The sequence below is a fragment of the Lissotriton helveticus genome, chromosome 3_1, assembly GCF_964261635.1.
Source record: "Lissotriton helveticus chromosome 3_1, aLisHel1.1, whole genome shotgun sequence".
NCBI lineage: Eukaryota > Metazoa > Chordata > Amphibia > Caudata > Salamandridae > Lissotriton > Lissotriton helveticus.
This window is the reverse complement of record NC_136061.1, coordinates 414263047-414285421: the sequence shown is the minus strand read 5'-3', so window position 1 is coordinate 414285421 and position 22375 is coordinate 414263047. Positions and strand designations below refer to the sequence as shown.

At 44.9% G+C, this 22375-nt stretch overlaps 1 protein-coding gene across 1 annotated transcript in view; it reads left to right on the top strand.

The window, feature by feature from the left end:
* Nucleotides 1-22375, top strand: part of SUMO1 (small ubiquitin like modifier 1) — a 69983-nt gene that overhangs the window by 21178 nt on the left and 26430 nt on the right. Inside the window, exon 2 of the mRNA XM_078680228.1 lies at nucleotides 8601-8678. Within this exon, the coding sequence (XP_078536354.1) occupies nucleotides 8601-8678 (78 nt within the window). The remainder of the gene's footprint in view (nucleotides 1-8600; nucleotides 8679-22375) is intronic.

Genomic DNA, 22375 nt, shown 5'->3' with positions numbered 1-22375 from the left:
AAGATGGTCAACAATGCTTGATGTTTTGTCATACGTGTGAAAGGCTTTTCATATGTGAATAAGTGGAAATGTTCACAAGTCCACACCACTGCTAAACTTTCTTCCTCAGGTTGTGATTAAGCACATTCAGTTTGGGGCAAACTTCTGCTTGCTTATGCCTCAATATGTTTTTGAGCATACGGGTGTCTGCTGTGCTGTGCATGCATTGCGCCCGACCCGACTGGGCTAGCATCGTCAACTTCTGTACAAAGCTTTGGATCAAAGTATGACGTTTCAGTAGCGTTCTCTGTATCTTGTTTGATTTTCTTGAAGCTTTGCTTGCATTCTTGTGACCAGTGAACTGAAACATTATTTTTGGTTGTCTTAACGGAACACTTGCAGTGGCAAAGTCTCACACATATCTAGACTTACTTCAAAAAAAGAGTTTCCCAATGAACCAGAAAGGACTGGGTATAAACAGTGTCAAAAAAGGGGATTCCTTTCTGTGTTAGTAATTTTCTGTATGTGACCAACAGGCCTACATGTTAATATGACCTTTTTAACATTCGATAGTGACACTAATAATTGTATCTGCACACCAGTAAGCTTATTTATAACTCTCAGTTGTTTATTTATTTATAAAGTTTTGATTAAAAACATTTTTTATATATAAAAACACATGTTTATATAACACTTCAAGACAGTTGTATACTCTAGGACATGATGCTACACTAAGTATAGCCACATCATCTAGAACAGTTTCTGGCCATGCCAAGGAATGAACGTAAAATGGAAACATCTTGTGGGGGACTGGCAGTTGATAATGCTTGCATTTTAGCTGTATCGGTTCTCATACCCACATCAGAAAAGGTTCGGCCAAACAATTTTAGCTTTGTCTTGTGAAACTCACATTTCTCAGCATTCAGCAGTGAACCTGCATCAGCGAGCAAAGGACACTTGCATGAGAGCTTTATTTTTTAATTTTTTTAAATCTTTTTATTGACATATTAATCCAGAGCAATTACCAAATCGACATTGAGTATACAATCCGCTATGTGTAGTTCCTCCTCTCTATCAAAAGCAAAGCATGTATTCCACATTTTCATTTTGTGTTATCTCAACTATCCCTTACAGATCCCCCCCCCTCCCAAACATTCCCACCCCCGGCACTTGCATTAGACATTGTAAGGCATACATGGTACGGGACTCAATCTGTCATATCTAGGTCGCAATCAGTTATCTGACACTAACCAATAGAGGACTGTATACAATATAATACATAGCTGTGCTGTGTGCATCACACCTGGTACCAGACGTAATCGCCACATCAGCCAGTGACGATGGCAATCGGGGAAGTCTCATTCAGTCCGAGCATAACATCTCTCATGGGAATCATCAGAAGCAGACACACCAGATGTATCGTCATCCCCCGCATCAAATGCTTCTAACATGGCGTTCCAATCTAAAGATGTTAATGTTTTCCTGAGGCCCCTACGCTCTTCGCGCTGTAGTGTCAGACCCTCTGCCCTCCCCCAGCGCACCACCTCCGCCCTCCACATTTCCGGGTCCGGTGGTCTAGCCGATTTCCATCTCATCGTGATGGCGCGCTTAGCAAGTAGTAGGGCTAGGTCAGTAAAACGTGTGGCTGCGCTTTTTTTACGTTCAGTAGATCCAGTCCCAGCAAGGTATACTCCAAGGAGGCGTACGGTTTGGAAGGAGCCAACTTAAGTAAAACATCATGGACCGTCTTCCAATAGTACCCTAGCTTTGGGCAGTTCCACAACATATGTAGCAGCCACGCGTCGTCCGCGCCGCATCGGGGACAGGTGTCAGCCGTGTTAGGGAACATGGCGTGTAAGCGATGGGGCGTCAGGTACGCTCTATGTAGGACCATAAGTTGGATGAATTTAAATTTGGGGTTCCTCAACACTGTCTTCGGGAATTTAAGAATTCGTTCCCATTCCTTATCCCTGACTGTTCTCCCAATATCACCCTCCCATTTGTCGCGTAAAGGTTGTAACGAGGTCGCTCTCCCCGTTCTTATACCACTTGCTAACCATTTCGTCAGGTGACTGCCCTCGCCCATGAGGTACTGCATTGTGAGCAGCGGGTTCGTCTGCGGTTCGTCTCCGTGTAGCGCCCAGGTCAGTGTAATGTAATGACGCACCCCTGCATGCACGAGGAACAGTCCTCCCGGGTCCTGGTGTGCGCCGCAGAAGTCCTCAAAAGACATAACACGGCCATCCACAAACGGGACTCCCACCTGCATCACTCCCGCATCGTGCCACGCAGAGAGCATCCGAATTGACAGCGGTCCCGTCCCTATCGGGAGTCCCAAGAGCGGTATCGTGGGGGCATAAGAGGACGCGGGGGTCGTGTACTTCACCGCCCTCCTCCAGTAGGTAATGGCAAGCTTGAGCAGGGGAGGTGTCCACCTAGGGATTTCCGCTTTTGGCAGCAGCAGGGTGTGGATGGCCCCTCTCGCCCGGTCCGCCTCCGTCATGCCAATTTCATGCAAGTTGCGTCCGGCTAGCCAGTAGGCCAGCCATTGCAGCTGGCAGGCATAACTATATGCCTTTAAGTCTGGAACCCCCATACCGCCCGCCGCAGTGGGGAGCTGTAGTTTAGTCATGCCGATGCGGCGCCTTCCCGAACCCCACACCAGCTCCGTGACTAGTGTGTTCAACATCTTAAACATAGAAGCAGGGGCCATGAAAGGTAGGCTCATGAAGTAATAAATAAGACGCGGTAGTACTACCATCTTAGAGATGGCCACCCGACCTGCCACCGACAACGGCAATGCAGTCCAGAAGTGCACCTGTGACTTCAGTCGTGCAATCGCTCTACCCAGATTGCCATCGAGCAGATCCTGGGCCTCCCTGTAGACTTGGATCACCAGGTACCGGAACGCCCCCTCGCCATCTGAAAAGTGTGCGGCGGAAAAGGTAACCGGGCAGACGCTCCGGAAGCATTGAAGCAGAATCCATAGGATTTAGACTCGCTAATTGTGAGACCTGACAATGCTCGGAAGCTCTCGAAGATACTGGGAATAGGATCCAGTCCGCCCTTCAGATCTCGCAAGTATAGAATAATATCGTCCGCGTATGCCGACACCACGTGAATTGCCTCAGCTCTCCTAATGCCCTTGTGTCGTCCCGAAACTCGGAGCCTACACAGCAATGGCTCCAGCGCCAGTATGAATAATAGCGGGGAGAGCGGGCATCCTTGCCTGGTTCCCCTCGCTATGTCAAGTTGTGTCGAGATGCATCTATTCGTACGTACCCTGGCTGTTGGGCGGGTATATAACAAACGGACCCAGGCAGCATACTCGGGAGGTATCCCAAACTTTGCAAACGTAGCAAACATAAAATCCCATCTGAGGGAATCAAATGCCTGCTTCAGGTCCAGGGAAACGCAGTCCTCCGGCCCTACAGGTGCTTGCTCATGCAGCATGAGTTGGCTGAGCCTCCGTAGGTTCATGGCCGTGCTCCTGCCAGGTACAAAGCCGCACTGGTCAGGGTGTATCAGTTGCGGGATGTACTGCGCCAGCCTCATCGCGAGGATCTTACTTAGTATTTTATAGTCCGTATTTAGTAAGGACAGGGGTCTATAGTTAGCCAGCTGCAAGCCATCCCTACCCGGCTTCGGAAGTGAGACTATCAACGCCTGCATGGACGACTGTGGTAGCCCCCCGATTTCAACGCCTCCTGGTACACCACATGTAAGCGTGGGGCAAGTAGATCAATATAGGCCCCATAGAACTCGGCCGGAAAGCCGTCCGTCCCAGGGGTTTTTGACCGTGGGAGCGTACGTATGGCCTGGCGTATCTCCGCGACCGTGATTGGACTCGCCAGGGCCTTTACCTGAGTGTCCCCCAGCCGCGGTAAGTCTAGTTCCGCCATGAACTCCTCAAACGCTTCGTCTGACATCTGTCGGTGTGGGCTATATAGCGTCCCATAGTAGGCCCTAAAGGCAGTGTTGATGTGTATTTGTGTCTTGGCTGGCGTCCCTCTCTGGTCGATGACCTCCAGAATAGGCACATGCACTGGATCATCCCGTATTATATGGGCCAGTAAAGGTCCTGATCGCTCCGCCTGCATGTGCTGCCTGCATGTGTACTCCCTGTAATCCAGTACAAGCAGTTCCTCTAGGAGTTCTGCGTGTTGTATGTGCACACACATTTTCCAAAAATAGAGTTTGGTGAGCCACACCAGAGAAAAGAAAGACGAGGCTCAGAAGGAGGCGGGAGAGAAGAGATAATGGGATGCAACAGCAGGGCAAAGACATGAGAATGAAAGTAACACCAGCGCGACATTCATTGAACGGGCGCCGTGCTGATAAAGTATGTTTAGTTATTTAAAAATACAAGCAGGGTGGGAGCAGGAGGGAGGTGCACGGAGCAGAACAGGTCCCCTCCAAACGCCTCTGATGATGAGCAGAAAACACATGCTGTGTGTGTTAGCTGGGAAGCGAAAAGTGTGGCTGCAACAGCAGGTAGGAGAAAGTCCTTTAAGAACGTAGTGCCCACAGACTGTTAATAGAAACCTACTCAGTAACAACACCAGCACTCATGAGAGGTTACAAAAGTAGAAGACGCAGTACTAAGGAGGGACACCAACGTCTATTGACAAACCTGACTATTTCTCGATTTTGTTTAGCATTAAACACAGCGCACATGGGTGGATTTTAACAAGTGGCAAACGTATAGCATGATTTAGATAACGAAAGTCTTTACGTTACTGAATCACTGAAGGGAAGTTTAATGCCTAGCAAAATTACGTTGTAACGCTTCTACTTAATTTCTGCTGACCATGCAGGTGTTGGCATCACGCTTCATAAAAGATTGGTCCAGTAAAATGAAGTCAGTATTTGGGGAGTGATAGCTCTTAATGGAATCGACATGTCACTAGTACATTCTTTGTTCTTTGTAGTATCAAAGTTATTTGTGAACTCTTTAGTAGCCACTGTCAAGGTTTGTTTCAGAAGATGCCTCTTGACTGTGCGCCAGAAGATTGGCTTTGGTACTTATTTTTGGTAGTACTGTGTTTTAGATGCAAAGGGTGACCACTACTGAATGGGACGATTTGTGGTTGATGTTAATTAGCTTGATAGCTTTGCTCGTTCTGATCAGGTGGAATTTGTGGAGAGGGAATATTTTTGTCTAAAGTGTATTTTTTTGTACTGGGTAAAACTATTTCTGTATTTTAATTTTTTCGGCTCAGTAGAGATCCATTCGAGTTGTAGTGTTGCTGGGATGTATTATCATTCTGAACCTGCTACAAGCCTAGCTGCTGGACTTTAAAATCGTTTTAATAAATTGTCCCTTTATGGAAATATTATTTTTAATTAATTGTTTATTTGGTTCAGTATAGGGCAAACCTAGCCAAAAATTCAGCAGAGTGCTGTACATGATCAAAGGCAGGGATCCGGTCATCGAGTGATAGGGGAGGTAACTGGTTATTGAGTTGGTACTGCATTGTGATGTAGTGTTCTTTAATGTGTTTCTTCAGCTCTTTCCTAAATTGGAGCAGAGTTGGGGCAGCCCTTATGGATACAGGGATGTTGTTCCAGATCCTCGATGCACAGATAGAAAATGCCTGCTGCTTTGTTTTTCTTTTTTTTTTTTTTTTACACTTCTTTGTTTCCAGTCTGGTAGTGGCCTGACTGGGTGAACCCACCAAAGATGGTGAGATTGTAGCCAAGACAAGTGGGCATGCTTGTTGTGGTGGCCTTGTAAATAAGGGGAGCTGGTTTGGAAGCTGGTGCAGACCTGCAATGGAAGCTAATGGAGTTCCATCAAGCGGGGATTAATGTGATTATATTTCTTGTGGCCCTAGATGAGATGTGCTGCGGCATAAGGTGTGTTGTGTGGAATTTTGGAGGCATGTTGCAGGGTTTTCCATCATCTAGAACAGGGAATAACAAGACTGGTAAAACAGTTCTGAATTTGCTTGCTAGAAAAAACTATTTCTTTAGACGATAGAGTTGGTACCAGACTGTCTTTGTGGTTTTTTTCTTTACAGTGAATTACTTGATGCTCAGGTTATCCATGCTTAATCCCATTTACTTAGCATTTGGGGTTTCAAAGCCACAAAAGTGTAATTGAGCCAGGTTTGTATTATTTCTTCTTGATTTTCTTGGCAAATGACAAGAAGAATTTGGTTTTAGTTGGTTTGAGCTTCAGGGGGGTGTTGAACATCCAGATCTGGATGAGATGTAGGCAATGTTTGAGTCTTTGGATGTATGGAGCAGAGGATATCTTTCTTATAGAATTGTGGATCATTGCCATATTAGTGACTCTTGATGCTGTTGTCTAGGAGTAGAGCCCCAGAGTAGCTCTAGGTAGAGGTTGAAGGTGACAAGAGACCGAATGGAATCCTAGGGGACTCCACACATGATTGGGATGTTTTGGGACATGTAGAATTGAGTGAAAGGAATCTATTGGGACTTGGCGAATGGACCTTCAGTGAATCAGTTTTTCATAACTTCTTTACAAAACAACCCTTATTTTCTCCCTCCCTTCCTCGTCACTGGCTAGATAGTCTCATTGGCAGAGCAGTCCCACCCCTTGAGCAGGAGAGTCTCCTGCTCATACCCAGGGCACTATAGCAGCACACAGCAGCTGTTGCTATGCTGTCTGGTGTTCAAACGTGACCTCTACAGCATCAAATGTTTTTAAAAAAACAACATGGTCAGTGTGTTATAGTGCATACAAGGGCCAGCATGATGCTTCCGTGTGTTTGTCATCACACTGCGGCAGCCATTGCCCTAAGCCACATGCATATATATTGTGCCCTTTTCTTTTTAACCTGATACGGAACAGCTTTGGCATAGCCATTAGGTGTTGCTAATGCTTGCTTGAAAAAGGTTCTAATAGAAAATATTTTTCAACGGTGGATCGCGTGTTCCAACTATGTTACGGATAGCACTGAAGTATTGAGCACCAACTCTGTTACCGGTTTCTGTACATTGGTTGGCCTTACCGGCACTGTTTTTACCACAGGCGTATAGTTTGAGTAGCTAACGAGTGTGTAAAAATGATAACTGCACTCGTGAGTTTTTAAATGTTCTTTTAATATATGGTGTTGGCTCACGTGGGAAAAGGGCTCGCATTGGCCCATGCATACAGTAACGGTACTTTACTTAAGCTACAGCTCTCATATTCGTATCTTCTGTTATACAAGCAAAATAGGGAAACTTGTTGATTGCGGCATGTGGCATTTTAAACACGTTTTCTTTCCTTTAAACATGGTGTATTACCTGGCTGCTTAATAGCAAGGCTACATTTTCCAGAACGGCAAGTTTTTGAACTGAGAATATAAATATTGTTTCAAAACTTTGAAAACGAGATTAGTTAACTGTGTCTGGGCGGAAGAAAACGAACCCAGGTGAGGTTCAATCGTAGCTCTTTGTATAGGATGTCTTCAACTCAGATCGAGGATCAAGTGGGCGTGACTGCTTTGTACTGGACCTGCTACAAGTCTTTCATTTTCTTTTGATGCAAAGTCTTGGAAATACAGCTGTTTTTATCAGAGGATGCAACTTTTTGGGCCAGTTTCAGTCTGTTATTTGGCATCTTGAGCTATAGTTTTAATATCTTCCTGTTGTCCTACATTTTGAACATGGACCATGAGGGAGGACCAGATGTTAATTGTCAATTTGAAGCAAAAAGGGGCATGAGGGATGGATATTCTTTGCTACCCTCATCTGTCGAGCCTTTAAGCGCAAGAAAATTTTCGATTTATCCTCTTTTGGATTTCCAGGGAGCATTTTGAAATGTTTTGTATTTTCTTTTAATGGGCTAGACTCCCACACTGATGTCCTTTTACGTTTAATACTTTTGCCCATGTTTTCTGTGCGATTGACGAGGAGGCAGCTTTGTGTTAGCCAGCATTATTTGATCAAATTTATACATAGTTAAAAATCCCTATATACATGCATGGATAGGGGGTTTGGGTGATCCCTCTTCATCCATCTTTACCAGCCACTCATGTTTTAGCTCTGCCCACAATTGAGTACAGCATGGCGTACTGCATCAGCCCACTTCAGCCGATGGTATTTAATCTAATCATGTACCTGCTGTTGCGTGGAATGTTTGCTTGGTCTCTATCGTATCCATCACTAACATCACAGAATGTTGTCTTTTTATGTGGCTGAATGTATAACACTGACGTGGTAGTTGATGCTTTACTTGCAAAAGAAGTCATCAGACATTTTTTTACGTTAATTTTTATATTTTCTGTACTTTGTATAAGCCTTTTGTCCACTTCACTGGTTGTTGATGGCATTGCTTTTCCAGCTTTTCTCCACAGGTAGGTTCAGTACTTAATGAGGATAATTTAAACCGTATGTATTGAAATCGGTGTTTGGATTTGAGTTGGATGGTTTGAAGACACCTGTGAAACTTTATACAGGCCTTGCATTATGCTTTGTGTCTGCTGCAGTGCAGCCAGGTTTCAGTGCATACTCCGATCCACAATCGCCGTCAGTAGCGGGCCATATCAGAAGAGGAACATCAAATGAAAATGTGGAATTTAAATGACAGGAAACTGTTTGCTAGCTGGGTGTAAAATGTGTCTCGAACGAAACTATACCCATATGATATTCTTTTTGCTTTCTAGCAAGAAGCCAAACCTTCAACTGAGGATTTGGGAGACAAGAAAGATGGCGAATACATCAAATTGAAAGTCATTGGGCAGGTAAGATTTTCAGATAAGCTCTTTATCTTTCACAGATAGGTCTTTGCAAGATTCAGAGTTTATTTTGCACCTTCCTTGCTAGCCCCAGTGTGTAGATTAGCTTATTTCACATTTGAGAGAAAATGGTTACTCCTGAAATAAATGAGCGCCAACTATGTTGCTTGTCCTGTGTGGAACTTTCTGCCACTTTGTTCTTCCACCAGAGAGAATTGGCATGACCACCATCCATATGGATGTTCTAGAGCAGATTTTCAAAGCTGAGTAGTAAGGTTTACTTATGGATTCAAGTTGTATTATGCAAGGCAAAGAAAACGTCTATCAGTTTTCTGGTAGCTCTTTTTGGTATGGCAGTAATTGTATTGATGTTTCCATTTGATATAACTAATACGCACCCTCGGATTGTTATGTGAGGCCAGGGGATAGCTATACATGTTAAATTACTATGCACCACCACATGGCTTCACCGCATCTCCCCCCTCTCTCGCTCTTTCTCTCTCTCTCTCTCTCTGTATTTCTCTTGCTGTTTTATTCTGAATTATTCCTGCTGCTTGGTCCTGTTGAGGATATCCAGTTGCTCTACTTATATATAATATATATTGCTATGCAAAGGTGTCCCTCTTCAGAAGAACACACGGAGCACACTGGGGAATTAATTCAGCATCCTTTATTGCATCCAGCATGACGCGTTTCGTCTTGCGACTTCCTCAGACGCTGTGTGCAATGTTAAGAAGCTTGCGTTGTTAACTCCATTTAAAAGTCAGCCTTTAGCTCCTCCCTCGGCATCAGCGAAGAGGGACTCTTTGCATAGTCCTCCCCCTTCAAGTTCTTGGCTGCCATCATTGAGTGTGTTTTTTAGCGTTTCCAATGATGCCACTCGCATATTCGTGGCCAAATACAACTGTAGTAGTCCTCCATCAGTTCTGGGTATAAACACACATTTCAATCAGATGGTGCATTTTTGCCGGAGGTAACTTGTGGAGCCTCTCGGTCCGCTTACTCCCCTTTCGCCAGCCGTTGATTGCAATTCCGCTTCTGTGACAGCGTCTGAGGAAGTCGCAAGATGAAACGCGTCATGCCGGATGCAATAAAGGATGCTGAATTAATTCCCCAGTGTGCTCCGTGTGTTCTTCTGAAGAGGGACACCTTTGCATAGCAGTATTTACACGTGCAACGCCGCTTGCACGAAGGATGCACCCGCCTCAAAAGCAGTTCGGCAGGAAAGCGGCAATTGGGGTTTGTATCTGAGGATTAAGCCTGCCTGAACCGCCGTTGCAAGGGAATCCCGTGATCTGCCAACTAGTTTGGATTGTGACGTACACATGGTAGTGCCGATTACTTACATCGGCTTACACAGAAGCGGAATTGCAATCAACGGCTGGCGAAAGGGGAGTAAGCGGACCGAGAGGCTCCACAAGTTACCTCCGGCAAAAATGCACCATCTGATTGAAATATGTGTTTATACCCAGAACTGATGGAGGACTACTACAGTTGTATTTGGCCACGAATATCCGAGTGGCATCATTGGAAACGCTAAAAAACACACTCAATGATGGCAGCCAAGAACTTGAAGGGGGAGGACTATGCAAAGAGTCCCTCTTCGCTGATGCCGGGGGAGGAGCTAAAGGCTGACTTTTAAATGGAGTTAACAACGCAAGCTTCTTAACATTGCACACAGCGTCTGAGGAAGTCGCAAGACGAAACGCGTCATGCTGGATGCAATAAAGGATGCTGAATTAATTCCCCAGTGTGCTCCGTGTGTTCTTCTGAAGAGGGACACCTTTGCATAGCAGTATTTACACGTGCAACGCCGCTTGCACGAAGGATGCACCCGCCTCAAAAGCAGTTCGGCAGGAAAGCGGCAATTGGGGTATATATATATATAGATATATATATATATATATCTATATATATATATATCCTTAAAACGCCTCAACCCATACAATCCCTGAAATTAGCCTTGCCACCCAAGGTTCATACCCACCTAAACGGCTCGTACCCATGCGGGAAGTGTAAGGCATGCAGTTCCAGCAAGATGGTTTTAACATTTCAAGTTCCAGATAAAAAGTTCCACACAAAGCTCTCCAAATTTATGACATGTTCTACCACTCATGTAGTGTACTGTTTGGAATGCCCTTGTGGCTTTTGCTACATAGGGAGTACAGTGAATGCGGTTAAAAAAACGCATACTGGAACATCAAAGGGCCATCGTTAGCAGAGATGAAAATTACCCGGTGGCCCGCATTTTGCCAACTATCACAACATCGATAGGAACCTTTTAACCTTCTTTTGTCTAAACTGAATCCCATTTGACATCAGGGGAGGTGACAAGGAGAAAAAACTACGACGTTTAGAGTCTAGATATATCATCGAATTACAGACTTGGGGCCCAATGTAGGTCGCCAAATACCGGTCGGTAACGGCCGATTTCGGCCGTTACCGACCGGTATTTGGGATTGGACATGTAGGTGGCCTGAATTGTACCGATTCGGTAAAATTACCGATTTGGTAAATTTACCGATTCGGTAAAGTTACCGAATCGGTAAATCAAGATGTAGGTGGCACTTTAAACAGTGCCAATGGTACCTGCATACGGAGACTCTGTGAATCCCCACCGGGTGCCTTTGTTCTTTGCTGCCTTACGCCCCACGCCTCGCGGCCCCCGCTTCGCGGGAGCCGCTCGAGGCATTCACTGTGCCGGATTGCCTGAACAACGAGGTGACCGCCGAGGGACATTAACAGCTTCAGGGACTGCGAGGACCAGCGGGCGCTGCGTTACCTTACTCGCCGCAGCTGGTCCTCTTCCCGCCCCCTCCCGCCTGGTCTTGAATATTGGAGGGCTGGGCGTACTCCGTGTTGTACCTGCATACGGAGACTCTGTGAATCCCAACCGGGTACCTTTGTTCTTTGCTGCCTTACGCCCCACGCCTCGCGGCCCCCGCTTCGCGGGTGCCGCTCGTGGCATTCACTGTGCCGGATTGCCTGAACAACGAGGTGACCGCCGAAGGACATTAACAGCTTCAGGGACTGCGAGGACCAGCGGGCGCTACGTTACCTAACTCGCCGCAGCTGGTCCTCTTCCCGCCCCCTCCCGCTATTTAGAGATAGCCCTTGACGCGCTAGCGGGATGCGCGCGGAGCGAAGCCCGGGCAAAGGGCGGGCCCTCTGAGGCCTGCAGAGACTGGACTGGGCACTAGATGCTGGTGCTCCTGGGACTTGGGATTCCTGAGAGCTAGGTACTGTTATTGACCATATTTGTCATATTTACGTAGGACAAAAGCGCGGACTTTAAGTGTTGTAGCAGTGTTGTTTTGTTCAGTTTTTAATTTTATTATTTATTGTAACTACTTGTAAAAATATTTCAGAATCTGTTTGAATTTAGGCTAGTAAAATGAATAAGGAAAAATTAGATAAAGGGCCTATGGATAATTATTTAATCCAGAAAATTACTCAGATTAATTCTAATAGACGTGCCTCTCTTGGACAGGGGAATTTTTTAACGTCGCAGGAGGAGGCTATATTAATTGATATATCCTCGCCTAAAAAACCTCCTATTCCCTGTGGTAGGGTAGTTACTGCGACCGCACAGGTCCATGCTATAAAACCTTCTGACTATCCAGATATCGTGGAAAAACAAAATCATACCCCACCTGCGAGAATATTTAAAAAGGCAAAAACACGAAAGAGAAGGGGGAAGCAAATGCACAAAGTACAATTACAAGCACCTAGAAAAAGCTCACTAGTAGTTAACATGATAAGTAAAAAAACTTGTGTGGGCAATATAGGGTCAGCCCCATTGGGATTACATGTACATAGCAGTGTGGAAGAAATCAGGCCTCCAAATTTGGGCAAAAGGGAGGATAAAATTGTTGTATCTGATTATTCAACAAATGAACTTTCCATACTAATAACTCCGGTTAGTTTGAAATCTCACCACATGAGTCCATGTAGTACTTATGATGACGAAGGGCTTTCTGACTCCCCAAGATTTTCGCCTGCTCTATCTACTAATTTAACCCAGTTGTCACCATTGAAAATTACTACTAATATTAAAAAAAGAGGGGGTTGTCCTATGCCTACTAGGGATGCTAAAGTACAGAAGAGGAGTTCGACCCCAGTTGTGACTGAGGTGGTGACTTTACCATCTCTCCCAATTTTGCCTCAATCGATAACTGATTTTTGTACCCCTGGTGAGACTGCTCTATTTGTGAAGTTAGAAAGTTTGTTAAAAGATCTAATTCAGCCACTGTTGGAAAGAATGACTTTGTGTAATACTAGACTTGATCAGCTAGATGGAAAAGTTGGGAGAAATACGCAATTACTAGCTGATCTGATACAGGGGGTGAATTTAATGAAATCTAGTGGGTTACCTGTGCCACCGGCCACTGTTACTGTCCCTAAACTAGCATCACCTTGTTCAGTCCTCCCCGTAAAATCCGGTCATGATGGGATAAAATTGACTGGCCCTATAACCAAAAGTGTCCCACCTGTAACCTCGTTAAAAAATAAGCCTGTCAGTAAACTTGCGAGTAGTGTAGGCGGCCAAGGTGAGGACAAAACGTTGGTAGCAGAAAGGCCACAGATATTCCAATCTAAGGCCAGCAAGGAGAATGGTACCGCAAATCCACATAATGGAAAACGGTACCAAAGGAGAACGGTTGACCTGCCGCCTGAAGCAGCTCCCGATACTATAGTTATGGCAGGCGTCCCCGAGTTACCTATGGATGCTAGGGAAGATCACCGTGCTTTAAGAAATAAAGTAACACATTGGTTATATAATAACAGACCCTTGCCAGCGCACATTAATGGAGAAATCCTGACAGTGAGGCGATCAGTCTGGGTGGGCTCCAGACCCAAAGATAAGAAAGGGGATGTTATTATTGTAAATTTCAAAGACCACAGAGCAGTTCGTCATATAGGAGATTGGTATGAGTCAAATGGCAGTGACTCTATCTCTACTCACTATCTTAGCTATTTCTATCCATACTGCCCAGGACAAAAGCCTGGAGGTAGGGATAGAGTAAGACAACCTGTTAGATTGCCGTTCCATTTTCCCCGGTCGGTTTAGGGGTAAGTGCTGCTGTCCTGGATGCGGTTGGCGTCCGAGTTGTACCGTGTTCCTTTCATCTAATAAACCGATCGAGCATGTTGGCCATCTTTGCATGCTGCTTAATACCAGATCTCTGGCTAGGCATGCGCAGGATATCCTTGACCTTTTAGATCTGGAAAAGCCCCTCTGTCTCATGTTAACTGAGACCTGGTTGGGGGATTTCTCCAACCCTGATGTGGCAGCGGCTATTCCTCCTGGCTACAATATCTATAGGCAGGACAGGCTCATGGGCAGGGGCGGAGGAGTGGCTTTGGTGGTGCAGGAAAGTGTGGCTTGTTCCATTCTGCCGGTTAATGACATCCGTGGCTCTGAGTCCCTTGCTTTCTCCATCACCCTGGCACCTCACCAATCCTTCAAGGGTCTGTTGGTTTACAGACCACCTGGCCCTTTGGGCACCTTTTTGGAAGATTTTGAGTCCGTCTTATCTGGGCTGGTTCTCAAAGCGGATCAGTGTATTGTCGCTGGAGACTTTAACATCCACTTGGATGACCCATCAGACTCGGATACCATCAAACTTTTGGAGGCCACCGCCCCCTTGGGCCTGACTCCGTTTCTCTTGGGACCCACCCATGTGAAGGGGCACACCCTGGACCAGGTTTTTTCGACCTCTTCTCTTGAGGTTAAGGAGATAATACCGGTGCTTTGGTCGGACCATAGGCTGGCCAAATTTTTGGTCAAAGGCACGATGAGACCTGTCAACACTGGGTCTCTGCAACAGCGTCGCGCCCACCGGGCTTATCACTCTGTAACTCCGGCAATGCTCGCGCAGGCGGCGCTAGATCATCCGTGCCCCCTTACAGGGGATCTCGAGAAGGACTTGGAAGCGCTGCAGGGCTGGTTACTGGACAGACTCAACGATCTTGCTCCAGTGATGGCCCCCCGTTCATCGAAACGGGTTTCGGCCCCGTGGTTCACGGCGACCCTGGCGATCGCCCGACAGTCTTGCAGGGTGACGGAAAGAGTTTGGCGTGCCCAATATGATCCTGAGGCAAAACTGCTTTACAAGACTGCGGTTAAGGCATATCAGCGGGACATTCGTCTTGGGAAAAGGGTTTACCTTGCTGGGAGAATAGAGGCTGCCTCTAACTCCTGCAAGGAAATCTTTTCCATTGTGAGGGAATTTACAGCTCCTCGCTCGAATGTTTCCCATGATATGCCCCTAAAGTCCTGGGCCGCGGACCTTGCTAAGTTTTTTACTGGCAAGATAAAGCTTATCCAGGACTCTTTCCATCTGGCGGTGCCTGCTGGTGTAACCTGTATAGAGGAGAACCCGCACCTGGTAGCTTCACCAGGCCCGTCGCTGGTAGTCTTCCCTCTTCTTTCAGCCGCTGAGTCGTTAGGACTTATGGGCGCGCTTAAATCTGGTTCGCCCCTGGACCCCTGCCCGGCGAAGTTTCTATCTAGAATGGCGGAAGTCTTAAATCCCCTGGTCAACCCTCTTCTAAACCTATCACTGAGCCAGGGTCTGGTCCCACTAGCGTGGAAACAGGCTATGGTAATTCCCCTGCTGAAGAAGCCTGGCCTCGATCCTGAGGCGCTGGTCAATTATAGACCAATTTCTCTCTTGCCTGCCCTGATGAAAATTTTGGAGAAGCACATTCAGATGGTGCTCTCCAACTTCTTGGAATCGCATGAGCTTTTGCATGCCTCCCAATCGGGCTTCCGCCCCAATCTCAGTACTGAGACAGCACTCCTGGAGGTGTCGGAAGACATCAAAGGAGTTCTGGACTCCGGAGGCAAGGCCATGCTGGTCATGTTGGACCTGTCGGCGGCGTTCGACACCGTTCCCCATGATGGCCTTCTCTCGAGACTTTACGAGATAGGACTCAGGGGGACGGTGTTCAGCTGGTTTTCATCATTTCTAGCCGACCGCCGACAAACGGTCTGGACCCCCCCGGACTCTGCTGTGATGCCGCCACTGGGTGTTGGGGTCCCTCAGGGCTCTATTTTGAGCCCGACCCTTTTTAACATCTTTATGACCCCTTTGGCGGCACTGGCGGAGTCTTTCGGGGCCCGGATCGTGTCCTATGCCGACGACACACAGCTCCTCTTCTCCTGTGAGAGGGGAGGAGATTTTAACGGGGAGAGCATCCGGGATTGCCTTGGGGCTGTCTTCAGATGGTTTCATTTGAATGGCCTCAAGTGCAATTCTGAGAAGTCTGAGGTGCTCTTCTTTGGGTGTACGTCGGACCCTGACTGGCATGACTGGTGGCCTATCAACATGTTTCCACCTTCCTCCCCATCTTTAGTTGCCAAGAATCTGGGGGTTAAGATGGACAAGGGCTTGTCGATGAGAGCCCAGATTCTGGGAGTGATGGGCACCTGCTTCGGTCTCCTCAAGGTACTAAGGAAGTTTCTGCCCCTTCTGTCGGAAGAACACCGGAAACTGACTGTGCAGGCTCTGATTGGGTCCAGGCTGGACTATGCCAACGTCCTGTACCTGGGCCTGCCGGAGTATCTGCTACAGCGCCTCCAGGTGACGCAGAACGCTGCGGCAAGAGCCATTTATGGCTTAAATAGGCGAGCAAGTGTGACGGGCCTCTTGCAGGCCCTACACTGGCTGCCTATCCGCAAGCGTATTATTTTTAAGACACTGACTTTGGCCTATAAGGCCCTTCACTCTGGAGGCGCAAAGTACCTCCAAAGGAGACTGTCCTTTTACCATCCGGCCCGGGTGCTTAGATCGGAGTCACAGTTTCTGGCTGTGGTGCCTCGCGTGAAAAGAGCTTGTATCAGTGGTCGCTCCTTTGGATTGCGGGCACCCCAGCTGTGGAACTCTTTGCCGTTGACACTCCGGGGCGCTACCAGCCTGTTGGCTTTTAGGAAGGGTCTAAAGACTTGGTTGTTTACTCTATAGGCCTTTCTTTCCCTCTTTTTTATTTCATTCCTTCTCTGTTTTTATTGTCGTGTTATGTTATTCTACCGTAGGTCTCGCTGTTAAAGCGCCGGGATACTCTTTTAGAGTCGCCGCGCGCTATACAAAAGAAAAGAAAAAAAAAACCAAAAAAAAATCAACGTGGATACGGTTCGAATGCATTACCCCAACTCGGGGCACACTTTGGTATTGCTCAGAGGCAATTCTTCCCAATTGCCCCTGGAATGGATTATAGGAATAACAACCTTTTCCGGGAGAATAGAGATGTTTTGTGCCCAGCCTATAATCTTCCAACCTACAACAGATTCGATGTATTTTCGGACCTTGATTATGTGGATTGACATGAAAAGGGTGCCGATTACACAAACTCTCGGAGTCTGGTAGAGGCTGACACACCTAAAAGTAAACCCTATAATGCCCTTCTTAGGGGAGGGATGTCGAATAATCTTTCTCTCAGAACTGACCAATATAAATTCTGGTGCTGGTGAGGAGCCTTCTCCTTCTAGCACTATTATAGCTCAGAAGGATGAGACCGGGAGTAACAGTGGGGAAGTGAGTCCTCAATGTAAGGAGATAGATTGTGATATCTCCACGGTGCAAGAGGTAGGAAGAAATAAAAAACAGGATTCCTGTACATTCCTATCTTGGAATGTAGCAGGTTTAAAAAGTAAGATAGACAATCCATCATTGGACCTAATCCTAAATGAGCGGGATGTTGTGGTCCTTCAAGAAACATGGACCACAGAACCTGTGCATTTAAGCGGGTACAGAATTTTCTTTACCTCAGCTGAGGGTGGTCTATATGGCCGTGCGAAGGGAGGTTTAACAACATTCCTCTCGAAAAAGCTTAAATATGAGAAAGTAACTTTTAAACCTAATTCGAATTACTTCCAACTCATACCATATGTACTAAGGGATTTATTGTAATCTTGATCAACTTTTACAATAATATCCCGAAAACTGAAATACTGATTACCTTAAGAACACTTAGAGAAAACATACAACATGAAACAGAAAAATCAAATAAGGAAACGGTAATTTTATGGGGGGGTGATTTTAACTGTCCACTCTGTACAAGGGGAAAAAAGGGGATTTGTGGCCTAATGTTAGAACAAGATACACATCTAACACACTTTGAACACTCCTTGATTGGGGACCTACTTAATGAACTAGTATTTATGTATGATCTGGGTTTTGTGAATGAAATAGCTCAGAACCCCACTTCATTTCAACCGACATTTGTTGGCAGAGGAGCAATGTCCACTATTGATGTTATTCTCGTATCAAATAGTTGTGGTAACAGAATCAATAGTTTAACGATTTTAGAGTTGCCCCTAAGTGATCATCTGCCCTTATCATTAGAGGTCGAGAATCTTTTTTATGAACATTCTGAATATACCCTCACCCGAGACATAGCCTCTGATTTGATTTTAGGTAGGCAAAATGGGTATACTCTAAAATGGGGCAAGTTTATGCCAGAAAAGTTTCTGGCAAAATTGTTAAATACCTGTTCAGATAGTTTTTCTATTTGCCATGGGGGGATCGGCCTGCTCCATTCAGATTTTAGAGCATTTTGATAAAATAGCCCTTGAAATTAAGAAAAGTTTGTGGGTGGAGCTAAGAAATAAGACTAGGCGCACTAAAAGCTGGTTTGATACCGCTTGTACCAGGGCACTAAGTGACTTGAAAAATGCCACTCATAGATCACCCCGGGATCACTTAGTAATAAGAGGGTTAAGGAATTCTTATAACAAGGTCCTGAAAAATAGGAAAAATGTTATAAAAAAGGAGGCCCTTGAAGAACTCTGCGAGGCTGCACAGTCTAAAGATGCTTCCGCATTTTGGAGGGCAGTTAATGCCCCTTTTCTCTTCGACAGTCATAAGGCTCGTATTGAGACGGCGATTACCGAAGAGGAATGGGTGGATACTTCTCAACTTTATATAGCTCGCAGGATGCCCCATGTTCGACTAATGTTCTTAAAACTGTGAATAGTACAATGGGTGAGGAAAAGCTGGTGATATCCCTGGAGGAAGTCTTAATCAGATTAAATGCAACTAAGGGTGAAAAGGCTGCTGGCCCAGATGGGATCCCTGCAGATTTATATAAAGCAAATGTGGAGATTTGGGGTCCCATGTTGGTACAGCTTTTTAATGCCGCCCTAGCCAACGGTATGCATTCATCCTGGTTTATCTCAATAATCGTCCCAATTTTCAAGAAGGGTGAGAGACAAACTTGTGCTTGTTATAGGCCAATTTCCCTTCTTGATTCATCTGTAAAAATTCTCGGGAGAATAATTTTGGCAAGACTTCAGAACTGGGCTGAAGATAATGAAATTTTGAGTGACCTACAGTACGGCTTCCGGAAAGGTTTGGGAACTGTGGAACAATGCCTAAATTTAATGATTATCCAACAAAAATATACTAGGGTGAAAGGGGAACGGTTATATTTTACATTTGTTGATTTGTCTTCGGCATTTGATTGTATATCGCATACCAAACTGTGGGATATCTTGCAAGGGTTGGGCGTTGACGATGCCATAATTTTGCTTCTTGAGAGATTTATACTCCGGTGCCACAGCATCAGTCCGCTATGGCCGTGGGGGAGAATGTACTAGAAGATTTGGAGTGGGTCGCGGAGTACGCCAGGGCTGCGTTCTGGCCCCGTTTCTATTTCTTCTTTATATTAACGGACTTGAACATCGTCTTCTGCAAGAGTGCAGGGACATGCCTAGAGTGGGGAAGAGGTCGATCCCTGCGCTCATGTATGCGGGCTCGAACCCCCTTGGCCTTACAGAAACTGTTAGTATCCTTTGAAAAGTTCATGTTGAGTTTAGATCTGAAAATTAACTGTGGTAAAACATACTCCATGAACTGCGGCACAAAATCTGGTAAAAAGTCGAAAACCATGTTTTTAAATAACGTTCCCTTGGAAAATATTTCGTTTTTTCCCTATTTAGGTATTTTGTTTCATGAATGGGGAGGATGGTTAAGTGCCATAAAGGCCAGAACTCTTTTGTTCCAAAAAACTTTAATGGCCGTTAGGACTTTCATGAAAAAGCTGGGGAAAAAAACAATAAAAGAAATCTTGACCATATACAATGCCACATGTATATCCGTAGCCCTCTACGGTGCGGGACTCTGGGGCTTTTCTAATATTGACCCACTACAAATAGCTGAAAACAATTTTTTACGGGATGTTGTATCTGTACCACAGAGTGTTTCTACTTACATTTGCCATGTGGAGTTGGGTCAACCTTATTTATCAGATTTAATTAGAACACAGCCCATTCTCGTGTGGCACAGGGTGTGGACTACTAATGAATGTGTAGTTAACCGGGCTGTGATACAGGATATTTTGAATATGGAAAATTCGGCCAGGGTCGAATGGTTAGCATATATTAAGCAATTTATGTTTGATATTGGTCACTGCGAATACTACGAGGATCCATTATCTATGGGAACTATACCCAGAAGATCCTTTGAAAAAACTGAGTCTGGAATACCTCATGGATAAAAGAAGAAGAGCAGAGGCCAGTAAAAAGACAGTTGCTTGGCTTAACCAGATACTGACTGGAGTAAAAGTACAGCCCTATTTGACCCGGTTGATGTCAAATCACGATCGATTTCTTTTAACCCGCTTTAGATTGAATCTTGTTTTTAGACTTCTGTCCTTCCCAAAGATGAATTTATGGTCGCAGATTTTACCTACCTGCCCCTGTGATTCCTCGCCCCAATCCGACATTCACATTTTATTTTTTTGTAAATTTTATTCTATTCCCCGTCGAAAATTTTTAATCCCCTTTATCAAAGATATGAATTTAAAAAGATGTCGTTTAGCATTCTTAGAATGTCAGAGAATGGATACTGTTTTTACTGTTGTGGTTCTTTTAAACTATTTTAAACATGTCTTGAAATTAAGGAAAACTATTAGTGTAAATGAAATATAACTAGTGTGTCTATTTTTAAGTCAGTTTCTTTATGTAGTATGCTGTTTATGTTGTTGTTACTTTCATGGTTAATGATTTTAGCCGAATAAAGTACTTTCTGATTCTGATTCAGTGCCACAAGCCATTACAGATTCATAATTTACCACCAAATAATATTTGGTGGTAAATTATGAATTTCTGTTTACATGCACATCTGTGCATGTACACCGGTGCCATGTGGCACACATACATGCCCTAAGGGCATGTATGTGTGTCACATTGCACACAAGCCAGAATCTGGGGTACAACAGGGTGTCAAAGTGACACCCTGTTCCCCTTGTAAATACGGTAATTTTACGGAATCGGTATTTACCGATTCGGTAATTGCCATTGATTCCAATGGGCCTCAAGGCCCATAGGAATCAATGGCAATTACCGAATCTGTAAATACTGATTCGGTAATTACCGTTTTTTACCGATTCGGTAATTCAATCGGTAAAAATACCTAAATCCCGATTGCCAGTTCTTAAATACCGAATCGGTATGATTCGGTATTTAAGAATCGGTAATCTGGGATTACCTACATCGGGCCCTTCGTCACCAGAGGGTTTAAATGCAGGAGAGGAACTTATAACCCATCTATAATTTGAATGAAATTCTTTATGAGCAGCTCATTTGTCAGGGGAGAAAGATTATCAACAAGAATAAGAATTTATCTGGTTACCATCAATACTAGTAATTAGGGATCCTTGATTCAAGAACATATGAATTACAAATGGGTATATGTGGAGGCTTTATTTGGACACAGAAAATATCAATTTTGAGAAGGTTTCTCACTGTAAAATCCAATGCCAGCCCATCCAGGGCCTAGTTAGCAAACTTATGTAAATATGTATATATTGGATCATGGTAAACTTGAAATAGGATCATCAAAGTAATTGGCTATTCATTTGGGCTTTTATACTTTTGATATGGCGAGAAACTGTATATACAATGAAATACACATGATAATATGATTTTGAGGCAACTAATTTAACCCATACAGGGCTTAATAACGAAAATGTTGAGTGAATTAATTTGCCATACGTTGTCTGTTACGCTAGGAGTATGTTAAATAGTGTAAACATTGAAAGAGATATATATTGTATCTAAGGAACAAGCCAAACGCACCGTCTCACTACGATTTAGCCATTCTAAGATGGCGACCGCAACTGAAAGTTAAAGTCCTTTGTTTATTTTGTGTAAATGGTTTGCCAATATTAACTTCCGCCTCACAAGACGCCGGCTGAAACGCGTCTGTTACCAATCTTGCGCAATAAATCATAGGTGATTTAACCTAATGGAAGTGCTGGTTCGGTTATTTTGTGACAGTGGAGCTGTAATATATATATATATATATATATATATATATATCTCCTTAAAACGCCTCAACCCATACAATCCCTGAAATTAGCCTTGCCACCCAAGGTTCATACCCACCCTAAAATTGCCCTTGCCACCCCAAAACCCATTCCACCCTAAAATTGCCCTTGCCACCCATAACTACCCTAAAATGTTCCTTGCCACACAGAAACCCACACCCAACCTAAAATTACCCCTACCACCCAAGACCCTTGCCCACCCTAAACCCTAAAAATTCCGTTGCCACCCCAAAACACATACCCCTCCAAAACCCTTAAAGTACCCTTGCCACCCCAAAAATGCCCACCCTTTAAAAAAAGTTCCCCTAAAATAAATGTGTGTATGTATGTATGTATGTATGTGTGTATGTATGTATGTATGTGTGTGT